The sequence below is a fragment of the Corvus brachyrhynchos genome, unplaced genomic scaffold (assembly GCF_000691975.1).
Source record: "Corvus brachyrhynchos isolate BGI_N302 unplaced genomic scaffold, ASM69197v1 scaffold1, whole genome shotgun sequence".
In the NCBI taxonomy this organism is placed as follows: Eukaryota; Metazoa; Chordata; class Aves; order Passeriformes; family Corvidae; genus Corvus; species Corvus brachyrhynchos.
In genome coordinates this window covers 13,401,601-13,425,714 of record NW_008237222.1, presented here as the reverse complement: position 1 = coordinate 13,425,714, position 24,114 = coordinate 13,401,601, and the positions used below count along the sequence as shown (strand labels likewise).

The 24,114-nt window shown below is 38.6% G+C and overlaps 1 protein-coding gene across 2 annotated transcripts; it reads right to left on the bottom strand.

Annotated features, from left to right (window-relative positions):
- Nucleotides 1-3,215: 3,215 nt before the first annotated feature.
- On the bottom strand, nt 3,216-24,021 carry ACP1 (acid phosphatase 1, soluble). Of its 2 annotated transcripts, none has more exons than XM_008629812.2 (6): nt 23,915-24,021; nt 12,836-12,909; nt 12,619-12,732; nt 7,572-7,633; nt 5,236-5,341; nt 3,216-4,348 (listed from the first exon to the last, which is right to left on the bottom strand). In XM_008629812.2, the coding sequence occupies exons 1-6, from the start codon at nt 23,955-23,957 to the stop codon at nt 4,271-4,273; spliced, it is 477 nt and encodes a 158-aa protein (XP_008628034.1). In that variant the 5' UTR covers nt 23,958-24,021; the 3' UTR covers nt 3,216-4,270. The 2 variants fall into 2 exon arrangements, with proteins under 2 accessions (XP_008628034.1, XP_017584656.1); XM_017729167.1 differs by lacking the exon at nt 12,619-12,732 and adding an exon at nt 12,450-12,563.
- Nucleotides 24,022-24,114: the final 93 nt, after the last annotated feature.

The window sequence follows — 24,114 nt, the reverse complement described above, 5'->3', positions numbered from 1 at the left end:
CTACAGCATTATAAAATGGAATATTTTTTAAGACTAACAGTTGTTCTGGGGTTTTTGTTTTTTGGGAGGGGATTTTTGCTTTTTTAATAATCTGTAGTCTAATCACGATACTGCAAGTCAGAAATATAGTCAGAAAATGTCCAGTAAATAATTTTAGTATTGTAGAATTTTTAAGGAGTTAGTGAACACTTACTCCAGAAGCGTTGACACACATTTCCCTTTCTTTTTTAAATCTGAAATTAAATCCAGTTGCCACAGTAAAATTACTCAAAAAGGAAGAAGATTTTTATGTGCAATCTGCAAATGCATGTACTGGGTTTGCATGGCCAGGTTTTGGTAGCAGGGGCGCTACAGGGGTGGCTTCTGTAAGCAGCTACCAGAAGCTTCCTCCATGTCCAGCAGAGCCAATGCCAGACAGCTCCAGGATGGTCCTGCTGGGCCAATCAGAAATGGTGGTAACACCTATGGGATAACAGAAGGGAAAAGCTATTGCACAGCTGTAATTGCAGCCTGACAAGAAAAGGGTGAGAACATCTGAGAGGAACAACTGCAGACACCAAAGTCAGTGCAGGACGACCATGAGGATACAGAGATCCACCTGCAGCTCATGGAGGAGACCCACCCTGACTGAGCAGGTGGATGCCTGAGAGGAGGCTGTGCCCCCATGGGAGGCCCAGGCTGGAGCAGGCTCCTGGCAGGGACCTGCAGACCTGTGGAGAGAGGAGCCCACACTGGAGCAGGTTTGCTGGAGGGACCTTGTGAGCCTGTGGGGGACCCACACTGGAGTAGGCTGTGCCTGAAGAAAGGCACCCAATAGAAGAGTGACCCATGCTGCAGCAGTTTGGGGAGGACTGTTGCCTGTAGGATGGACTAGAGAACTGTCTCTTGTGGGACGGACCCCACACTGGAGCAGGGGAAGGACTCCTCTCCCTGAGTAGTGGCAGAAACAACCTGTGATGAACTGACCGTAACAACCCCCATTCCCATCTCCCTGTGCTGCTGGGGGAGGAGGTAGAGCTGGGAAGGAGGGGTGGGGGGGAAAATGTATGAAGGTCTTACTTTACTTTCATCATCCTGCTCTGAATGTGTTAGTAAAAAATTTGTTTAATATCCCCAAATTGAATCTGTTTTGCCCATGATGGCATTTGATGAATGATCTCTCCCAGTTCTTATCTCTGCTCATGAACCCTTCGTTGTATTTTCTCTCCCCTGTCCAGTTGCAGAGGGGAGCAAGAGAGAGTTTGGGGGGTGCCTGGCATCCAGCCAGGGTCACCCCACTACAATGAACCACAGCTACTTTTATCTGAATGCTGGCATTCATAGTTTCCATTCTATCCTCAATTTGAACCACAAAATGTAAAACCAAAACCAAACACAACCATCCGCACCCTTAGAACTACTGGAGCTGAGATTCTGAAAACTGACACTTCAGAGCCTTCAGCATCTAACTGTTTAGAAGAAAAGAGAAAACGGCAGAAGTACAAAATCCCATCCTGGAACATAGCTGTATTTAGCAGGGGAGAAGTACATATTTTTATTTGCTTTCAATGATGACTGAATGCTGAAGTTCCACATCTCAATGGATGTAATACATGCCTGCAGAAAACTTGGTTGTTAAAGGAATCAACTTCTACGGGATTCACTAAAGCTGCTCATCTACATGAGGGTAAACATGTGGGTGGAACTCTGCTTCACTGTGGTTCCACTGACCAGATCACAGCCCAATACTTAACATGGGAGTTTAAAATATTGTAAAGCTTTCTTTTTCTAGTAGGATACCCAAAATCTGGCTGAAGAAAAACCTTCTAGAAAATTTCCTTGTAAAAGGGAAATACCAACTTATTTAATGATTTAAGCAATTAATATAAATAAACCCATATAAGTTTTCTCTAGATTTAGCAGAAGTCAGCATGCTCTGACAAAATACACTTATACTATAGCAGGTTTTTTTTTTTTTTTTTTTTTAGTCTTAACTTTACTACCTAAAATATAACAAGCTGTGGGGGTGGGGAGGGAGATAGAAGTTGGTTCTTTTTTCATTCAAAATTACATTTTTCATGAGTGGTATTTTGGATGTGTGAGCGTTAGTCATCTGTATGATACATGATTTGTATTCACTGTTTCTCTTTGAACCCAAATAATGGTTCTGTGCAACTGTCCTTCCCGAAGGCAATCCCTGTTCTGTATTCTGGGCTTCAACAAATTTGTATAAAATACCATAGTGCTCCCTCCCCTCTTCCATAAAAAACTACTAATTATAAAAATAAATCAACCAGCTTATTCCTCCGAGTAGAGGTGGTAAATTCTTCAGTCAATAGATTACTTGCTGAAAATCTGTCTCAAGGCTGAAACTTTTAAAACCTGAACTGAATTTAACACAAAGAGCTTTGACCAAGTATCACTTTACAGGAAGATTCCTAAGCTTAGTGAAGGTAAACAACCATATCCTCTTATTTCCTTTGTTACCCCAGCAGCTCAAAGATAAAGATTTAAGACCTTTCAATCTTAGCTTTAATATGCAAGAAACCATAGGCTGAATTCCTACACAGCGATGAATGGGAAAACACAAACCATCATGTTGTCTATCTTTTGAGTTATTTTACTTTCACTGGAATATTTGAAATGGTCATTCTGGCAAGGAGTAACATTAGATTATGCCTAAGTATTTCCACCACATTTAGGATATTTTGTCCCTAACTGCCTGTTATCTTCCCCCATTTACCTTGTCAAAACGTTCATAAAAGAAATTGAAAAGAATTTTTCCAGAGTCAGTACTCAATCGGATCTGAAACACTGTATTACTCTTTGTCCCTGAAAAGTGAAACAGCTATTAGCTTGCAATTCCTAGTTTGTTTTTTAGAAGTCAAAACTGATGGTAATGCAATAATGCACAAAGATTCTGATTTCTGTATTTAAGTATTCCCTCTACCATCTGCCTTTTCTAAGCAGGTTCTGAAGTTTTATGTCTGATTGAAATTTTAGCACAAAACAGAAACCTCACTAACACAAACACATCTATTCTACAGCAGAAGTCCCAAGAAACTTAATCGCCATTGTGAAGTCTGCAATACACACAGAGTGACACCAGGATTCCAAACTCCCCAAGAATAACACAATCTTCTGTTGAAATCCATCTCTCTCCCAGAACGCTGAGCAGGTGACAAGCAGAGAGACTACAAGTTTGGAAGGCAGCAAGAGACAAAAACAAGGCTAAATAAGTAAGAAAACAAATTTTATAGATCCAGTTTTACAGACAGTGGTAATACTAGTTCATACCAATGCTGAGAATATTCAAAACAGGAAAATCATCATGGTATCGCTTACATTACTGATCTCAGTACATTTACATGTCTAAGGCAGACAGGAAAGGTGATGTTCAGACAAGCAGGAGATAAGATTTTTACAAAGCATTCAAATTTCATCCAAGAGCAGAACTCTCTACTTACTGGCCTTCTGCTAACTTAGTACTGTATTACAGATGGACTGTCTTTACGCTGGACTGTACTCTCAAAGAACACTTTTGACAGGCTGTACGACCTCCTGAGTAAATCTGGGAATACTGTCTGACCCTCATGTAGGAACTGGGATTACATGAAATATTCCATTATATTGCATGGACTTGAGTATTTTACTACTTTGAGATATAAAATGTGATTTCACATTTCAGCTTTTATGCTGGTATGTCTTCCCCCACAGTAAATGCTGTGTTACATGTGCTTGTGTCAGTGTGGTAGGAACTGACCAGAAGACCAAAGGAAGACTTAGCTGGTTCTATGAGGCAGCAGATCTTTTAGTCTAGCAGGCTCCACATGAAACACCTTCCATCCAAAGGCTGCCTAATGATACTGGGATGACACACCAAGGTCATACATCAATTATTATCTCACTGATAACCATTGAAAGTTGACTGAAATTAACTCACTGTGGACACAATGACAAGACCTCAGTTCAGTCAGCATAGCATATAAGGAAGCAAGGTGTTACTTTTGCAGTGCTTGTGAGAAAGCACTGGAAGAGTTTACAGATAAATTTATCCTAAATTATATACTTTATTACTACACTGATGTGTGACAAAATGGTTGATCATGTAATCCAATTAAAACCTTTCTGTATTTTTTCATTAGATGACAGAACAGCTAAAATAGAAAATTAAACTGAGTAAGTATTGAATGTAGAGGAATAATTTTACAATTTAAATACATCAATCAAGTAAACTTTACATATTTCAGGAGAAGCTAATTATTTCTTTTAGAAATTGTATGATGAAGCATTAATGATACTTCTCCAAAAATGCTTTACAGCATCTAAGACACTGCTCATAAACAGTTTCAAAGTCCTTTTCGTTCCCCTAAAAAAGAAGAGAGGAAAAAGACTGTAAGAATAACAATACTGGCTAAAGAGAAAGTACAAATTGCAGACTGGTTTTTCCGCTGTCAGTAATGGCAAACAACAGACATTAGGAAAAAATAAAAACAGTGCAAATACTTGGTGGCAGCTTTTGTGTAGATCTCTCTAGTCCGAACTCAGGAATTTCCACAGACAAACTCTGTGACTTTGTATTTAACAATCCTGCATGACTTTCCTTCACATATTTCTTCCACTCACTTTTGAGCCCTTTTAACTATTTTCCTTTTTTATGCTCACACTAACCTGTCATGTTGAGCTTCACAGTTTAATGAAGCACTGTGTGGGGGAAAAAAAAAAACCAAAAAAACCCCCCATCTTTTTATTTTGAACCTGCTCCCCACTAATACCATTTGATATTCTCTACCTCCTGGGTAATGAATAGCAATTCCTTATGCAGCTTTTCATATCAAGATTTTATAGAACCGTACTGCATCTTCATCCACTTCTGTTTCCTAAACTGAAGAATATTAGTCTAATTGTTTGCTCTTGGCTGGTACTAACCAACTTTTTTGACCACCTGTGTCCATGTCTTTATCTTTCCTGATCACATCCTCTTTGCAAGGAGGCTGATCAAACAGGGCTTCACCCAATATTAAAAAGATAGGTGCACTGCATTATTTAAATTTAGTAACTGTTATAAGCATAATAACATTTTCCTTTCCAATCCCATTAAATATATAGTTTTCTTAAGCCATTTTAAAAATGTTAACATTTCAACTTTGTATAACATCAGATTATATATCATACACCAACTGTGGGATCTGGGAAGATTATATACTACACAAACACAATTTTTATCAAGCCACCCAAAGAATTTCTTACACATACATAGTATGGATCTTCAATAATAAGCTGTTTCTGTGGATCGTAAGTTCCAAGTAGCTCAATTTTGGCCTTGCAGTCTTTAACTTGGTTGCTTTTCCTGTTCAAATCTCTGTAGAAGAGAAAATAAAATTTTCCCCTGAATTTTCCTTCAGAGTTTTGGCATCAGCACAAGATGTTCATGATCTTTTCTAGACAAATAGGAAAATAACATGTCTGGACTCTGTCAATCCTGTGGACTCTATGCTGCTGCTTGTTGTTGTTTTTCTTGTTGTGTGGGGTCTTTTTTAATTGAGTAAGGAGGACATAAACTGAATTCAGAGAATAAACAAGCAGTCAGGCACTTGACCCACAGCTTAAAAAAACTTTGTAACAGTCAGTTCATTGGGTTCTTCCTCAAATCAATCATTAGTACTTTCAACACCCACCCTTAGCTTGTACTGAACAAAAAACAATGGAAATTATCCAGGTATTTTCCCAGAAGTACGAGTAAGATTCTCCTATCTGCTCAAAGCCAGTGTTTTAGACTGGTATGCTACAACTTCTCTCAATACTACCTCTATCTCATGTGACATCTTACCACATTCAGTTAACAGAAAATGGTAAATCAGTGAGCTACACCTGTTTTCCTTCTGATATACTGTAACATTTCATCAGTTGTCACATCCTCTTCCCTCTACACCGCGTCTCATTTTGAGATGGCATTTTCCCTATTTGCTTAAAAATGGTCATCCGTTATCCCAAAGGCACTTAAAATGCACCTCTCATCATCTTCAGATTAAAGGCAGCTCAGTACTACCATTTTCACAATGAACTCCCAGAACATACTAAATTATTTTAACATTATACATCTCCATACCAAATCATCATTTTACTTACTCACCATTAAAAAAGGCAAAAACCCCTCTTGTGAATACTTAGTCATAACCATATCAGTTCTAAGAAATTAAATTTTAATTATTAATTCTGATTAAGAAATTAATTTCAGATAGTTTAGAAATAGCAGTGAGACCACAGTACTGTTTTTGCTTGAAGAAAAATCAGAGCTCCTCTATCAAGTTATTGTTTCAATTTACAGATTTTTCAGTAAATTCTCTAACCTTTTATTATTAAAAAAATGTCAGACTATCTTCTTAAAGGCTTTTGGCATACCACTTAATGAACAGAAGAGGGTCAGATGGGTCTGGTACTAAAGAAAAGACATGTCCCAAATCTTCCTTTTCTGATATGACAAGGCATTCCACCAACACCTGGAATCAGCCTGCCCTCCTAGAGCTACAAATAGGCATTCCTAGGCAAAATGGCTGAACTCAGTGCAAGTTAAAGGCAAAACTTCAGCACAGCAGTAGCAATATTCCTGTCACAGTTCTGACGTTTCTTCTGCCCTAGAGCACATATCATATAAATTGTTAATTCAAATTTCTGTTTAAGAATTCAAGTGAAAATAGACAGAAGCCTTGTCACGTCATTGCCTGAGATGCTGCAATCAAGCCCAGTGTTACATACCCTTCATTCATGAAGACTGTGGAAGAGAGCTTATTCAAGACATTCTGGAAAATTCAACAAAATCATTCTTATTTCAGTTAAGTGGTGCTGCTTCTATAAGACTTTATGTGCTACTAATAGGGTCTTTATTTAGGTTTTGTTGTTGGTTGTGGTGGTTTGGTCTGGGCCTTCTTAAACTAACTTTCCAATAGCCCTTACAAGCACTTTGGCACCTGTAGTTTATTCAAATTCAGCTCCTTAATCCTCAATATGTATGTAATTGAGTAGAAATTTTGCTACTGATACCCAAATTTTTACACTAGGAAACTACTTAAACAGATCTTTCTAAAGTATGCTTAACTAGAGCACAGCTAACAATAAAACAATGTTTCCCCAAGCTAACAACCTTGCTTATTTCAGAGTTCCCTCTATTTCTATAAAAAAGTAAAAAAAACCTGCACCATATTTAATCCCTTCCCAGTTCCCAATTTGTCTTTTAACTGCCATGCAATTAGAAAAACAGATCACTTCAATCAAGACAGTAAGTACATCCTCATTCTTAATTATACAGGCATCAGCTGTATATAGCACAAAGTAACTAAATTTCCATGTCCTTAATCCTTGAGTGGCATGTATCACACAAATAAACCATTGAATTCTGACTCTAATTAAACTTACTAGAAGTGAAGAATCCATCCATTAGCACATCATTCACATACATGTAAAAAAAATAAAACCCAAACAAAGAAACCCCAACACAAGCTAAGCAGTAAAATGTGACATCTGTCTTCAAAGTAACTTGTGAGACATCACTGCAAATAATCCATATGAATTTGTTCCCTTTCTTCATACATTACCTTAGATTGCTCTCATCCATACAAAGTATATGATCAAAGGTCTGGAAATCCTCTTTAGTAATCTAGAAGTAAAAACAGGTGCTTTAGCCTACAAACTGCATTTGATTAATAAAAAGGGAGAAAAAAGTGTTTTCAAATTCTGTAGCTCTGATTTATTAAAAAAGACACAGGTGGAAAGAATAGAACTGCACCTTCATCAAATTTTACAATAACCTACAACATTTTAAATATACTCTACCATGATTATTTATCCATTTCTGCAAGTATTCCACAAGAAAACAAACAATCCAAGTCAGCTATTTAATGGGCCTTTTCTATTTTTTTTTTTTCACATTTCATGCATCAACTTAGAACATCATTAAAAGCAACATTTCTAGTACTTTTCAACTAGTAGCACTAAAGCAATTTCCAATCATGGGAACCATGCAATAAAAATGGTTAGAAATAAAATAGAAAAAATTACTTTTTTGATAGGACAACAAAAATGTAGGTAACCTGGAATCAGTTGCAGTACTTCCAATCTAGAAATTTGCCACTGCACAGGAAAAGATACCAAGTGAAACTTAAAGATGAAGTATGAGGGTATGAGTTAATCTCTTAAAAACAAATGCATCCACAGTATTTTAGCCCATGTAAATTCACAAAATTTGTAGTATGATGTGAAAAAATCTGGGATCTATTGTACATCTTCCTACCATCATATCATCTATTCTTTTTCCTTTCTTGTAATTTATTGACTTCTAAACATGAATATAAATTAAATTCAGCGATCTGAGTTCAGTCATGTAGGCAAACATAGCAGATAAACTGCTGGCTTAAATATTAATGTCATCTTATTGTTATAAGGATGGCTGCAGATATTTGCCAGTTGTCATTTTATTTCACGTTACATTTAAGCCTAGCTTAGGGAAAAATCTTCCTGGACCCTGCCCAGAATGCTGGGATAAGATATCTGAACCAGGTGTCCATAACGAGGATGAAGAAATGGAATAAAATCTCTAATATTAGAGTTCACTTTAAGACTGCACAGTCCTGTGTGAAGCATCATAGCCGAGAAACTTGGGAAGGTTGTTCAGAACAGGGTTTTCTGGCAGGCATCTCTAAAAACAATGGGCTAGAGAAGTGAGTAAGCAAGTAAACAGCCAAAAGGCAAAACACATTATCCTGCAAGGCAGAGTTTTAACCTGTAAAAATTATTTATGTATTTAAAAAAAAAGGTTTAGATGGCAAAGCAGACACTATTTTTTTTTTTTTTTTGTGCTGATGCCTTTTCCTGGTCTTAAAATCAAGAGTCAAACATGGTTAGAAGGGGAAAAGGGGTTTTACCTCTGTATTTATTTTAAGGATCCTTAGGTGCACGCATCCACGTCGAATGCATCGAAATGCACACCACAATGCTCACCCTCAAAAGATCTGGTACAACATTATAGGTTTTACTAATTAGCGTAGCTATCAAAAATTCCCCAATGAGAGGCTTGAATGACCCCCCCTCCCCAAGGAACCTTCCCCTGGATGGTTCTATCTTAGTTTACAGAATGTGTTCTGGAGAGGACCTTGGGGTCTGGGGCACACTGACCCCTAACTACAAAGCTTCTAAAATGTTTAGTCTCCGAGCTGAACAAACAAGTCCAAGAATGTAGGCAAAAAGCACTAAGAATACAGAAGTTGTAAAAAGGTGCAACAGGAGTATAAAAGAAAAGATAAAAAATCATCATGGCATCAGTGCAAACAGCAAATAGATACTGATTAAGCTCCCATAAAAGGGAGTAAGAAAAGACAGACAGAAATTATCACCAGAAAAAAACCATAAATGAAACATTACACACAAAGAGAACTGAAGGAGTGAGGTGTGTCAGGAGTGAACATGAAAAGAAAGGGTTAATAATGAAAACTAATACAGACTTGTTTATTTTTACTGTAAAAATATTTGCTGTATTCATGCAGTGCCTCTGACCTATGAAAAAGTATTTTTGCAGTGGAAATAGCTCTGTTTTCCTGGCAAATCTTCTACAAGCTGCTTCTGATTGCTCTACACAGCTGAACACTTGCCCCTGTGAAAATCTGAGGGCACGGATTTCTTTGTTGTACAGATAAATGTAAGAATAAACTAGGATCACTTGACAATGTGGCAGTTATTACCCTATGACCACCACTAAACCAGTTGCAAATGCAGCCCTAAAACCAAGGTTACCATTTCACTTGTACTTTTAAGCCCTAACACAGTGTCAGATAAAAAAAAGCTTTCATTGAGCAAACCCCAGTAACTGAAGGTACTCCTCAAAACTATGAAAACTAGTAGTTTGGGGGATGAAATTGAGGATGTAAAAATTGATGAACATTTTGAGAAGTGGAGAGTTCAAGTAGTCAACTTGGGATGAAACTACACAGATAACAATTACTTTACATTTAAAAAATGCATATAACAATTATTAATTTATTAGTGAAACATTTCCCTTTATTTACAGAAGGGAAATCTCATTTTCTCTGTCTAAAACGCACAGAGAGGCAGTAATCCTCAAATTTATTCAGTTGTGAAACAGTGTTTAATACAACCTTCTTCTAATCTCAATTTCATATTTAAAGCAAATGGATGGTATGAGTCATACCAAAATCAATTTTGGCCTCAGCATGAATAAAAGTGAAACTGATTAAAACCTCTCAGGTTTGTGCATGAAGAATAAGAGCTTAGAGAATTTCATACAGCAACCCACCATTAACTAAAATGTTAACAACTTTATTTTATATATAAATATATACATTTATTTTTATACTTCACTTTTAACTTAGAAGTATAATTCACTTTTAACATCACTGTATGTGATGGTAGGACACAACCAATTTAATATTCTCTTTGACATAAACCATTCTTGTAGTATTGAATAAAAAAGAAATGCTAAATTACATGATTATCATAATTATGCAAAAAATTACATGAGAGAAGGTGCCTTTCACTGGGTGGATAACAGTTTTCCACAGGACTGAAGAGGATAATTGTACAAGGTACTTATCTTATGACAATACTTCGAAGGCAACAGAAGGTAAATCCCTACTCTCTATTTCTGCAGCTTCTGTATTAAATCTTCCTTAATCTGTTCTGAAACAAGTGTCACACAAAAGTCTATCCTTAAGTTTGTCTCTAATAGTGAAACAAATACACTTCCACTTGTACTAACCTGACCACTCTGAAAAGTCCTATTCTACACTGTCAAGTACCTCTTTTTTCAGAAGTACTACAAGACCATAACAGGTATGCAGTTCAGAGAATCAGCAGAGACCATATGACAGAAATTTGGAAAAAAAAATTTGGAGCTACATAGTTAACATCAGTGCAAAATGAACAGTTAGCTGTAGTTCAGGGATTTTAAGATTTTCTTTACAAAACAAACTATGTGTACTGGGATGATTTAGACAAATTTTCATCCTGTTAAGTCTTACATTTTATTACCTCATTTTTTAATTTTTCTCTCCCTGTCTGTGTAACATTTTAGAGTCTTCTGATTGAAAAATCTCTTCATTTGCCAGAATGTATAAGCAACATTAAAGTGTTTTCATTCCTTCTCTGCCAAAGAAGGATACAAAGATCTGCTTCAAGACAGAGGATCAACTTGTTTTGGGTCCTTTGCTTTAATTTAACTGCTCATAAACCACTCTAGGAATACCCAAGAACAGTTCTCAAGTTTCCAAGGCATATCTTCTAAGAAGACAAACATGTCACACTACTGTGATGACTGAAACACTGATTGAATAGTTTCAGAACCATTTAGCTTGTATATTGACAAATAATGATGTTTGTAAGCACTGATAAACAGTAAATCCGGACGTTGTCACAAGAAAAGACCACAACAGACTTTTTTAGTAACTATTCTAATAGTAAATTACTGAAAAATGTGAAATGGTGCTGGGCTTAATTCTGTTTATCATATAAACAGAGATTAACATCAGGAGAGGTCAGCAGAGGGCAATTGACTAATTGAGAAAATTTATTTTTGAAAGTCAAAAAACTAAACATGTAGTCTTTGAAAAGTGAAGAAAGTAAATATGACCTCAGTGAGGTCTAGAAAAATTCTGAAGGGAACAGAAATGTAAGATAATAACAAGACTGCTTGATCTTTTTGTCAATACAAAAACTAGTGGCGTAAACTCAAACTAAGTAAAGGTCAAGCCCTAAAGGAATATCTTATATCCAGAGAATAGTTAACTGAAGTAAATTATGTGCATTTATATGAGTGTCTGAATGATTTAAATAGATGCAGACACATTTACTTCCAATCTCTCTGGAATGCAGTATGGAAATACATGTTCTTTTGTTAACAGATACAATTTTAGGTAAAACTTAAAGGATTTCACTAAGTGGCAAACCTGCCTTTGACTTAAGAATGCTTCAAGGATATGTTTTCCTCTGAAGTTACCACCAGCTGTGCTACTTATCTTGGGTTTGAGTGCTTTCATTCTAATTTAGCACTCCAGATATTTTTAAAAGATCTTCATGCAAATGCAGAAGCTTTTTGTGATGGATGAACAGGTATTCTACTTCTTTGTACATAAATATACAACTCCTTGCTGAAGGATGCATCACAGATTACTAGAGTAACTTAATTTTTAAAAGTATTTTAAAAATGCTCAAAATACTAAACATTTGGAGGCAGGATTTTTCTATAATGAAGAAACTGGTTCAATGCTTTCCCATTATACTTCCAATGAACCTTAATAACAAAAAACTCCTGAAGCTCAACTAGAAGAGTTAGGCCACTTTGGAGTCCTTTAAAAAACTGCAGAGAGTATTTATTACTTGATGCTTATGCCCTGATCAAATGACTTCTGTGACTGCAATGGTTAGGGCATGGGTATGAATAAGAAAGAAAATATGCTCTCTTCTACCTGTCGTGCTTTATGTGCTGTCTCAATGCCATGATTTCTTAGACAGCTTAAAGCCCTTGAATCTGGGGAGCGCCCCACGTTCCAGTCTGAAACAGCAGCACTGTCTGTCCTCCACTGTAACAACAAAACAAATATATACACAGATTTAAAGAAAATTAAGGTACAGTACCTGCCTGGCAATATGATTCATGGTAATGCCATGCTTCTTCATGCAATTCTGTCCTCGATAGTCAGGAGGGCTTCCTATTTCATAGGCAGATGTCGCTGCACTGTCTATCCTCCACTACAGAAAAACAAATTTATATTTTTATGTTTCTTTCCTCACTGCTTATATTTCTAACTGGCTACGAGACAGTTATTTCTTGGAACAGAAATAAATAGCTTACCTTATGTTCAAGCTTTTCATCAGCTACAAGTTTTCTGAAAACTGCTTCAGCTATTGGAGAGCGACAGATGTTTCCTATGGAAACAAGAGATTCAAGTGAATTTTCAGACTATTGAAAATAAAAAACCAGTAATTGTGCAGATTTTTCAGCCCAGATCAGACTAAAGATTTTTATTTACTTAGATAGAATGCAGACTTTGTAAAAACCCGGCGTCCTGTGCCTGGGTTGGGGCAATCTCCAATATCAGTACAGACTGTGGCATGAAGGGACTGAGAGGGGCCCAGTGGAGCACCTGGGGACACTGGTGGGTAAGAGGTTGGATAAGAACCAGCAGCGTGCACCTGAAGCCCAGAAAGCCAATCATATGCTTGGCTGTATCACAAGCAGCATGGTCAGCAGGTCTAGGGAGGGGATTCTGCCCCTCTACTCAGCTCTCATGAGACCCCACCTGGACTAGTGCAGCCAGTTCTGGGACACCCAGGACAGGCGAAACATGGAGCTGTTGGGGTGGGTCCAAAGGAGGGCCACAAAGATGATCAGACAGCTGAGCACCTCTGAGTGGGAACTAAGGTTGTGCAGCCTGAAGAAGAACTGGGGAGATCCGATCTTACTGCAACCTTTCTATATATAAAGGGGGGGTGTAGTGACAGGACAAGGGACAACAGCTTTAAACAGAAAGAAATGGAGAAAACTTGTATTGGACATAAACAAGAATTTTTTTTTTTTTTACAGTGAGGGTGGTGAGACATTGGAACAGGTTTCCCAGAGAAGCTGCAGTGCTCCATCCCTGGAAATGTAAAAAGCCAGCCTTGGATGAGGCTTAGAGCAACCTGGTCTAGTGCAAGGCATCCCTGCTTATGGCAGGGGGCTGGAACTAGATGAGATGATCTAGCTGATAATCCTCTTCCACCCAACTCATTCTAGGATTCTATACTATCCACTGGTCTCTTGAAATGCGTATTATTATAAGAAAAGATATAACTTATTAAAATAAATAGGACGAATGCTGTGTAAGCACATCACTCTCTTCTCCTTTATAAGGGATATGTGATCACAGAAGACAAAACCATAGAATTTAAATGGCAGCAAAACTACAGAATTTAAATGGCAGTAAAACTACAGAATTTAAATGGCAGCATATTACTTTTATCTTTGAATCTTCCTACACACTGCCAAATTTCAACTAATACCACCTTCAAGTAATGCATGGAGAATCATGAATATTTGCCTGAATACTTTACTACATTACTACCTCACTATGAGCAAAACCTTTTGGACAACTCCAAAACACAGCCACCACCATTGTGAGAACATAGTGAAATGGCTGAACAACCTGTAGTAAAAATACTCTTGGTCACTGAAATCAAGTCACTACAGATTAACTGAGCCCTCATCAAGAGCAGCATCTAGAAACTAATTCTAACCCCCAAAAATTGAATACAATTACACAGGCTCTAAAAATATCACAGAAAAAAAATTCCCAACTTTTTTTGTCCAAAATACATAGGATTAGGAACAAAACCAAACACATGTTAAAGCTTAAGTGCTGTCAATCAGCCAGCAAACAGTTAAGGTATTTATACAAATACATAATCAGTCTTTCCTTCCAATGGCCTCCAACTGCACTAGCCACTTGATCTGACCTTATTTCAAAAATAACCTATTTCAACAATGTATTACAGCCCCATTAAAAACTAAAAATAATGGATCTACAGCATATTTGTTCTGAAACTGTAACTACAACTGTAACAATCTATGGTAGACCTCTTAAAATGCATACAGAAATTCATATTTGAAAAAGAATGAAGTGTCTCAACAAAAATAAAAAGCCTATTCAACTATTACTTTAACTCTTTCTACCTTTTTATCCTTCAGAAATTTTCAGTAACTAGATGGATACTCATAATACTTGATATATCACCCAGATGGCAGTAACTCATACAAACAAATCCTCACTTTCCATCAAACAAAATGTGTAACTTTGCTCATCTCTAACTTTTGAGCAGGTAAGTATAAAAACCAGAAATGGCAAAACTCATCTCTGTACCCTTAAATAAATCACTCTCCTACTACTGATTAAATTCTTTCCAAATCTCAAACAGTAAAAAGAAAGAAAGAAATGCCCATGAACAAAGCTAAATTTCCATTAGCAAAAAGAAATTTTCACATGAGGCAGTTAATATCATTTTCAAACAAAACACCAAGGTAGGTACTTCACTGCTAAAGAGAGAAGGTACTTTGACCTGGGCATTTAATAACTTGCTCCCACACTCATGTCAACTATAAAAATCACAGAGGGAAGTGAAGGTCTGAAGCAACACAAATTGACTGTCAAAGATTTAGAGAACATCAAATCACTAAATGGCAAAGGGAACGGGCTAACCATTGAAAAACTGATCTTGCTGAAATGTTAAGTGAGTTCTGATGTCAGTATATCTTCTTCCAGGAGAAAACATACTAATACTATTTGAATTAGTTTATTCCATGCACAGAAATTAAATCAGTCTTGGGAGAAAAATAAAGCAGAAAAATTTTGGGGTTCCTTTTGTGGTTAAATGAGAAAACAGGTTAGTACTACTAATTATGAAAGTCTTTAAAATATGGTAATAAAGTAAAAAAAATAATCTCATTTCTTGAGTGAGTTAAGCATTAAACAATACAATTTCAAAACATGGAAACATATAGCACAAGACAGAAAATAACCTTCATATCAATGAACCCAATCCTTTGATATTGCAAGCATATACAGCACCGCTCCTCTTACATCAAGTTCCATTTTAAAAAGCATCATTATTTTAAAAGGCTATTCCAGATACTAATTTCATGTGGTAGCACAAGACCTTCCAGTTTCAACTTAGTATTTATTCCTGGAAGTCTCTGCTCATCTGATCTTGGTTAACATCAGTCTCTGTCTTTCCTTCAACAGATACAGAACCCTTGCCAAGCATAACTGTGCTAAACTAACCAAACCAAGCTCTCAATGTCCTCATGAAATTAACTGACCTTATCTAATCACTCCAGTAAAGTCAGATCTGGACTTCTTCTAGTTTGAATTTACTTTTCCTGAATACTGACAAGCAAAATGACTGACTACACTACAGGAAAAGTTTGTTCCAATTTTTTAAATAAAAAAATAAGTCTGTAATAGGTTCTTTTGAAAATAACCAGAGAACTTCTACAATCACCTTTGATTCATTCATGAGTATCAAATTTATGATTATAAACCCCTCCTTCTAATTTGTCCCTTCCCTCTCTTGCTTTGTTGTTTCAAATAGGTGATCTTTGAGTCTTGTTTCTAAACTATTATGTTCTGTTCCCATTACACCAGCTGTTGAGGCCATCCATTTCTTCCTGTACCAAGTTTTTTCTCTGTATGAATGATCCCACACAACTGTGTATGAACAGTAACTTTCATTACTACAGTCAACATTTCAGTAAAAACCAATGATTAATACTCTTGGTCCTAGTCATTCATTAACTAGCTCCCAAAATTTCAAAATGGTGTTTTTGAAATAAATCCCTCATGGCTTTTTCCATTTGTTTAACCTCCTGCTTTGTATGGATTGAATTGCTCCAAATTTTCACTCTTCTATAGTTTGCCCACTTCTTAAAATAAATGTCATAAATACAAGCTTTAATTAGATCATATAAAATACCATAATGATTTTATCCATCAGCACCATGATCACCCTTGATTTAACATATTAACTACCACTTCTAGCAGTAACTATAAACTCCAGTTGTATCATTTTTGAAACAAACACTTAACCCAGTTTGTGACTTGAAAAATAATATCCTCCCTGATGACACATTTCAGATATTAACAGAGGTATTAACACTGTTATGGAACTGCAATCAGCATTCAAATCTATTCTTGGGAACTATGGACAGAATCACAGAACTGACTTAACAGAAGCTCTTTTCCCCACATACTGTGCCATATTATTTTCATCCTAACCAACTTTTACCCATGCTACTCCTTGCAACTGCTGTCATTCATCTTAAGATTGATGTAAAGCCCTATCTTATCCCACTGACATATGCAAACTTAATCCTTGTTTTCGAGTCACTTTTCTCACTAACTTCTGTCCATTTCAGACCCAGTTTTACATCCCGCATTGGTCTTCTGAGGTTTTGCTGAGGTTCCTCATAGATGTACAGCATTTCCTAAGTTATGGATTGACAGACATATTTGGAGAGTGAAAGGGGAAATTTCACAAAAAGAGTCGTAGGGCACTTACCTTCCTCCTTGGACTTTAACCATTATTTTCGTTAAATGTTATCTACACCTTATCTTCACTACCTAACCTCCCCTGGTGTTCCTTTCTTCTTTGTTGTATTTCCAAGTGATCTGATCATGCTGGCTTTATGTAGAAGCTAGCAGTATTCAAGTTCTCAAAATCTCTATCTTCTCCCTTCATTTTTTTGCATTTCAAGTTCTTTAAGCTGTAGTGACATTTTCTATCATACAAAACTAGTGCCCAAGGTACCTAGAGTCAATCCACTGAAATTAATCCTACAAACATCTCCAAATACAGTGATTCAAGGACAAGGGATTTCAATCACAGAATCAGTATTGGAACCATTTTCTCACTCATTTTCTAAACACAAGGCCGCCAGTGACAGTGATCTAAGCTAATGCTTAGTTTCTCGAGTTCTTACTCCAGTCTCTGCACTAATGTTTGACCCATTCCCAGACAGAAAGGGAAGCTCTGCTTCTACTGATAGGAAAGATAACTTGGATCCACTTGATGCTCAGGTCCATTGCCCATCTCTGGGTATGTTGATCCAATCATCTATTCTCTCAATTGTTTTTGTATCTTAACTGTTCCTTATTCAGCTCCCTACATCTCTCAGACCTTCCCCAAATGCAAACAAATGCTTTTCTCTTGTTCCTTTATTTTTCTGTCTGCTGTTAATAACTAAAGCTTTGCTAGTTTTCATCCTCTCACATGTACAAACCTGATTTTTATTCTGCTTATCTTTCCATGAATGGTCACTTATCCAAGTGACTGGAATAATGTTTCCCAGCATCATCTGCATCATTCATCAGGTCCCCTTCACAAGCATTTAAAACTGACCAGTCACTTTATTCCATTCTGTACTCAAATTCCTGTCAGAACTTCATCACAAGTCCTAGTTCTTTCCATCTTGTCACACTCAGCATTCAATTACTTTTGTGAGGAACCATTCAAGACACTGATTTTAGTTCAGATTCTATGGTCTTTGCATTCGTGTGTGTGTGTGTGTGTGTGTGTATGTGTGTGCATCTCAAAAAACTTCCCTTGCAGCAAGAATAATTATCCTGAATTATTTAACTGCTGGTACATTATGCTTTTCTAATCAACCCAAAGGTTCATCAGGAAAACACAAGTTTTCAACACATAAGCACCTAGTTGCAACAAGCAGACCTTAACATGTTTTAAGCATGTATCTTGTTTTTCAATTCCAAGATTACTTTTACAACCATGCTTTCAACTCTCTAGTACTTCTGCATCATTTCTAAACACAGATTAAATAAGACACTGTATTCTTACAGCTTTATTACCAATACTGCATAGAAGAAAGATAAATTTTCCTTACACTTATCTAACATTCTCTTCTTTGTAAAAAAAGACAATTTCTTTATGTCAACTTGCCAAGAATCCTCATTACAGCAATTGTTTTTCATTACTTCTTCAATGTCTTACCCAACCTATTGCTGTCCCATTCTGCAGCTATAAATAGCATTTTGTCCCATGAAACCTAGTATTTGGCTATATCTAAACACATATGATGAATCATGACAACTGAACTGGGAAACTCAAATCACTCTGTAACTTTGTCTAGTGCCCTCATACCCACTAAGTTAGTTGCCATTTCAGAAATTATTCTATGCAGTCTGGGTGCCCAGGGAGAAGACTCAAAATCAGTGATTCACAACAAGCATTAATCTGCTGAAGACCCAGCCAAACCCACTTTGCTCAACAGTACACCCATCTTACAACTGTTCCTCTATCTATGGAGGAGATCAGTAAGCCAGTGCCTGCTCTAAGATGCCTATTCAGCTTGTTGTGTTATACTGGAGAAGTCATCAGAGAAAAAGAGACTGATTTATGTAACACAGCATCATATTAAGCTCATTTCTGAAGCTGAACTATTAATTACATGAGCTACATACGTGTAAAATGAGCAAACTGCATTTTGATTCACCTCCACTTTTAATTATTTCTTTGCTTAAATGAAAAAAAAAATATTTTCTGGTGCCTTTTCATATGCTGTAATTAGGTATGTTGCTGGGTATTTCAATTATTTCTCAGTGATGAGAAACCTTTATCGCTAATGTATTTATGCACATTAACTAGATTGTATTTTGTTGTGTAATGAGTATATGCTTATTTCATCACAAAGAACAGTCGATAGATATTTCAGTAATAGGTTTCTTTCAAAACAATGTAGAAAGCAAATGTAATTTTTCATGAAGGATTGTCCTTTCTGGGATCCTCACTAGATGTGGCAAATTTTAGCATTAATGTACTGCATTAACTAGCAAAGAATACTACAGTTAAATGCAGCTCTAGAAATCTGTTTAGTACTCTTTTCAGCAATAATCTCAGCTATTATTCCTAATAAAATTTAGGAGAAAAAAAGTATCACTCTTGAAGAATAACCAAAAAAAATTAAGCAAACTTAAAGCAGGAAGAAGAAACAAGTTGCCTCCAAAATTTAACTGAAAAGAGTGTATATTTAATTGGAAAAAAGAGAAGTGCTTATCAAGTCAATTAGCTTTTCACACCACATATCACTAAGATTTTTTTTATAACCCAGTAACACAGAAGAGGAAATTTAAAAACTATTTACAACATTTGATTAAAAAAATCCTTCCTATTAACATTGGTACTGACTTGGCCACCCTTTCCTCAGGCTTAATAATTTATATAAACTATTATATTACGTTATACTAAAAAGAGATCCTGCATTAAAACCTTGTTATAGTGCAAATCACCATTTTGGGCTTACAAACCCACATGTATGAATTGTTTCACAAAATCATAGTATAGGTTAGGTTGGAAAAGACCCTGAAGATCAAGTCCAACTGTTAACCCAGTACTGCCAAGTCCACCACTAACCCATGTCCTTAAGCACCATGTCTGCGCATCTGTTAAATACCTATAGAGCCTCTTCCAATGCTCTTGGGATGAAATTTTTCCTAACATTCAATTTAAACCGCCCCTGGTGCAACTTGGGGCCATTTCCTCTCGTCTCTTTTAACTTATTTCAGGTATTGTAGAGAGTGGTAAGGTCTCTCCTGAACCTCCTTTTCTCCAGGCTAAACAACTCCAGCTCCCATAGCCGCCCCTCATCAGACTTGTACTCCAGACCCTTCACCAGCTCCATTGCCCTTCTCTGGACACACTCCAGCACCTCAATGTCTTTCTTGATTGAGGGGCTCAGAACTGGACACAGCACTTGAGATGCAGCTTCACCACTGCCGAGTACAAGGGGACAATCGCTGCTGCCTTGGTCCTTCTGGCCACACTGTTGCTGATACAGGCCAGGATGCCATTGGCCTTCTTGGCCACCTGGGCACACACTGGCTCACGTTTAGCTGTGGTTAGCCAGCATCCCCAGGTCCTTTTCCACAGGGCAGCTTTCCAGCCACTCTGTCCCCAGCCTGCAGCACTGCAGGGGGTTGTTGTGATCCAAGAGCTGGACCTGGCACTTGGGTCTTGTTTAACCTCCTATCATTGGATTCGATTCAGCCTGTCCAGATCCCTCTGCAGAGCCTTTCTACTCTCCAGCAGCTCAACACTCCCACCCAACTTGGTGTTGTCTGTGAACTGACTACAGTACCCCTCAATCCCCTTGTCCAGATCATTGATAAAGATACTAGACAGGACTGATCCCAATACTGAGCCCTAGGGAACCACTGTTCATAACCAGCTGCCAACTGGATGTAAATCCATTCACTGCTACTTTGGGCCCACATATCCAGTTTTTTACCCAGGAAACAGTGCACCTATCCAAGCCCTAAGTAGCCAGTTTCTCCAAGAGAATGATGTGGGAAATGGTGTTCAAGGTTATAGTGAAGTCCAGGTAGACAACATACACAGCCATTCTCTCATCCACTAGGCAGGTCACTTGGTCACAGAAGATCAGGTTGTTCAAGCAAGACCTGCGCTTTCTAAACCCAGCCTGGCTGGACCTGATGTCCTGGTTGTCCAGTGCCACATAATGGCACTCATGATGATCTGCTCCATGACCTTCCCTGGCACCAACATCAGGCTGGCAGCCCTGCAGTTCCTCAGATCATTCTTTTAAACCTTCCTGTAGATGAGTGCCACATTTGCCAACCTCCAGTCAACCTCTCCAGCTGACCAGCACTGATGGTAAATCATTGAAAGTGGCTCGGTGAGCACCTCCAGCAGCTCTCTCAATGCAGGAAACATGGCTGGAAAGCAGCCTGGCAGAAGAGGACCTGGAGGTGCTGGTTGACAGCCAGTTGACAACAGTGTGCCCAGGTGACCAAGAAGGCCAGTGACACCCTGGCCTGTATCAGCAATAGTGTGGCCAGCAGGACCATGGCAGTGATTGTCCCCCTGTACTCAGCACTGGTGAGGCCACACCTTGAATCTTACATTCAGGTCTGGGGCCCTCACTACAAGATACTGAGGGGCTGGAGCATGTCCAGAGAAGGGCAACAAGGCTGGAACACAAGTCCTGTGAGCAGCAGCTGAGGGAGCTGGGGTTGTTTAACCTGCACAAAAGGAGGCTCAGGGAGACCATACTGCTCTCTACGACTGCCTGGAGACTGTAGACAGGTGGGAGCTGGTCTCTTCCCAGGCCATTCACAATAGGAGACGAGGAAATGGACTCAAGCTGCAGCAGGGGAGGTTCAGATTGGATATCAGGAGGATTTTTTTCACTGAAAGGGTGGTTAAGAATTGAAAGGGAACTGCCCAGCAGGGTGAGGGAGTCCTTGTCCCTGAAGTGCTCAAGAACTAACTGGATGTGGCACTTAGTGCTATGGTTTAGTTGACAGATTGGTGCTTGCTCAAAGGTTGGATCTGATGATCTTGGAAGTCTTTTCCAACCTTAGTGAATCTGATTCTGTTCTATGAATCTGCTCCCCATCCCCGTTTTCGAGCTCCAGGGGCTGATCTTAGTGTTCAGGACTGAGGCAAAGAAGACATTAAATACCTCAGCCTTTTCCTCATCCTTTGTCATTGTTTCCCCCTGCATCCAATAAAGGACGGAGATTCTACTCAGCCCTCCTTTTGCTGCTGATGTATTTACAGAAATATTTTCTTTTGTCTTTTATGGCAGTAACCACTTTAAGTTCTAGCTGCGTTTTGGACCCTCTAATTTTTCTCCCTGCATAACCTCATGACATCCTTTAGTCCTCCTGAGTTGCCTGCCCGTTCTTCCAAAGCTCATAATCTTTCCTTTCTTCCTTCAGTTCCAGCCAGAGCTCCCTGTTCAGCCAGGCCAGTCTTCTTCCACGCTGGCTCACCCTTCAGCACACAGCGACGGTGATTACCACTGTCTTCAGAACATCATGTTTGAGAAGAAGGATTCATATTAATTAAGATGTTTTTATACAAAAATATCTGTATAGACCACTAGCTTCCAAACACACAGCAACTGATAATCCCTTACTACAGGATGTTTTCCCTGGATTATTATTAGGGGTTGATTTTATTCTAAAGTAAACATCAGAACATATTTCCAAAACTAAACTCTTGGTTTGCTATTCAATTAATCTGCATGTCTCCTATTACAACAACAAAAAAAACCAGTGAAAAGCCCAAAGATTAACTAATGGTTTTGCAACAAATGTGGCAAAATGCCAGGGAGTCATAGCACATAGGTAAGATTATAGGGGCTAGGAAGCAGATACTGTTAACAGCCCTCCTATATCAGAGCAGAGAGTCATCCAGCTTGTTATCCCCTGAAGAAACCAGAAGTTTAGAGAAAACATATACAAAATGGGGTATGGCTCTGTAATCTATGTAGTTAAGTTAGCTATTTGCTAGTTGTCATTATCTTGTTTACCAGTAATTAATTGTCCTAAGCTTCAGAAAAGCATTCAAGTGATTTCTGATCCCATCTACACTTCTATTTTCTGTGACTTTGCATGACAGGATTTATAACTTAAACATACAGAGTATGAGTAAAAGAAAGTTTCCTATTTCTTCACTTTGGTAGCCTTTCAAAAAAATCTTACTCTTTTCAGTCATTTTCATAACAGACCGCAAATTTCATTATTAGATTATAACAGATCAGCCCCCACCAAGTTCTTTTTCTTACTTAAAGTCCTAACCTTCTTTCCCTCTTTTTACAGTGGCTGTTACATTAACTTCAGTGGTTCTTGTTGTGATTTTTTCTCCCTTTCCCATGTCAGGTGTTCCCAACAGCAAACCTGTAGGCAGGCTCCCCGTTCCCATCCCCCTCTCCCAGAAACCAAGTGCTGCACAACCCATCTCAGAAAGCTGTTCAAAGCCACCTCACCGTGCTGCCCCCAAGCACCAGCCTTAGGTCAGAGCTGGTTTATGCCTATTTAGGTGTTGCTCTTCCCCACACACAAGCTTCGCGTTTGTCAACACTGGATTTTACTTCCTTCACCATTTCCTACTGATTTCACAGAATCACAGAACTATTAGGGTTGGAACAGACCTCTGGACATTAACTAGTCCAATCCCCCTGGACTCTAGGGTCAGCTAGAGCAGATTACACAGGAACGCGTCCAGGTGGGTTTGGAATGTCTCTAGAGAGGGAGACTCCACGACCACCCTGGGCAACCTCTTCTAGTGCTCTGCCACCCTCAACGCTAAGCTCTTCCTCGTTATTCCTATGGCGAAAAGGGCGCAGGTGGATTCCGCTTTCTGCCTCCCCTCCTGGCTACCACTCCGGCCCTCCTACATAAGGGAAACCCGCGGAACCATACGAGGGCGGGACGCCTACCGCACCGCGGTGGGCCTGCCACATTTCCCCCGGTTCCGGCCCTCCCCTCACCGCGTTCCCACCCAACCCCGCCGGTGCCCTGGGCCGAGAAGCGGCGAGCGCAGAGCGGGAGCGGCCGCCCCTCGCCCCGCTCACCCAAGCACACGAACAGCACCGACTTCGCCTCCCCCGCCGCCATCTTCGCTGCAGAGGACCTCGCGACTGTCACTCCGCCCACACCTCGCTTTACGGCACCGGCTATTATAGGCGGCTACGGGGTTTGCCTGTTTTGGGGGGAGAAAAAGGAGCGCAGAGTGGAACGTGCCCGGGACAGCGGGAATGGAGGGAGGAACGGG

Coding starts and splice junctions, on each gene's coding strand:
- ACP1 (XM_008629812.2), bottom strand. CDS start 23,957: ATGGCGGCGGGGGAGGCGAAGTCGGTGCTGTTCGTGTGCTTGG. Junction 12,910..23,914: donor GGTGCTGTTCGTGTGCTTGG/GTGAGCGGGGCG, acceptor TTGTTTCCATAG/GAAACATCTGTCGCTCTCCA. Junction 12,733..12,835: donor ATGAAAAGCTTGAACATAAG/GTAAGCTATTTA, acceptor GTTTTTCTGTAG/TGGAGGATAGACAGTGCAGC.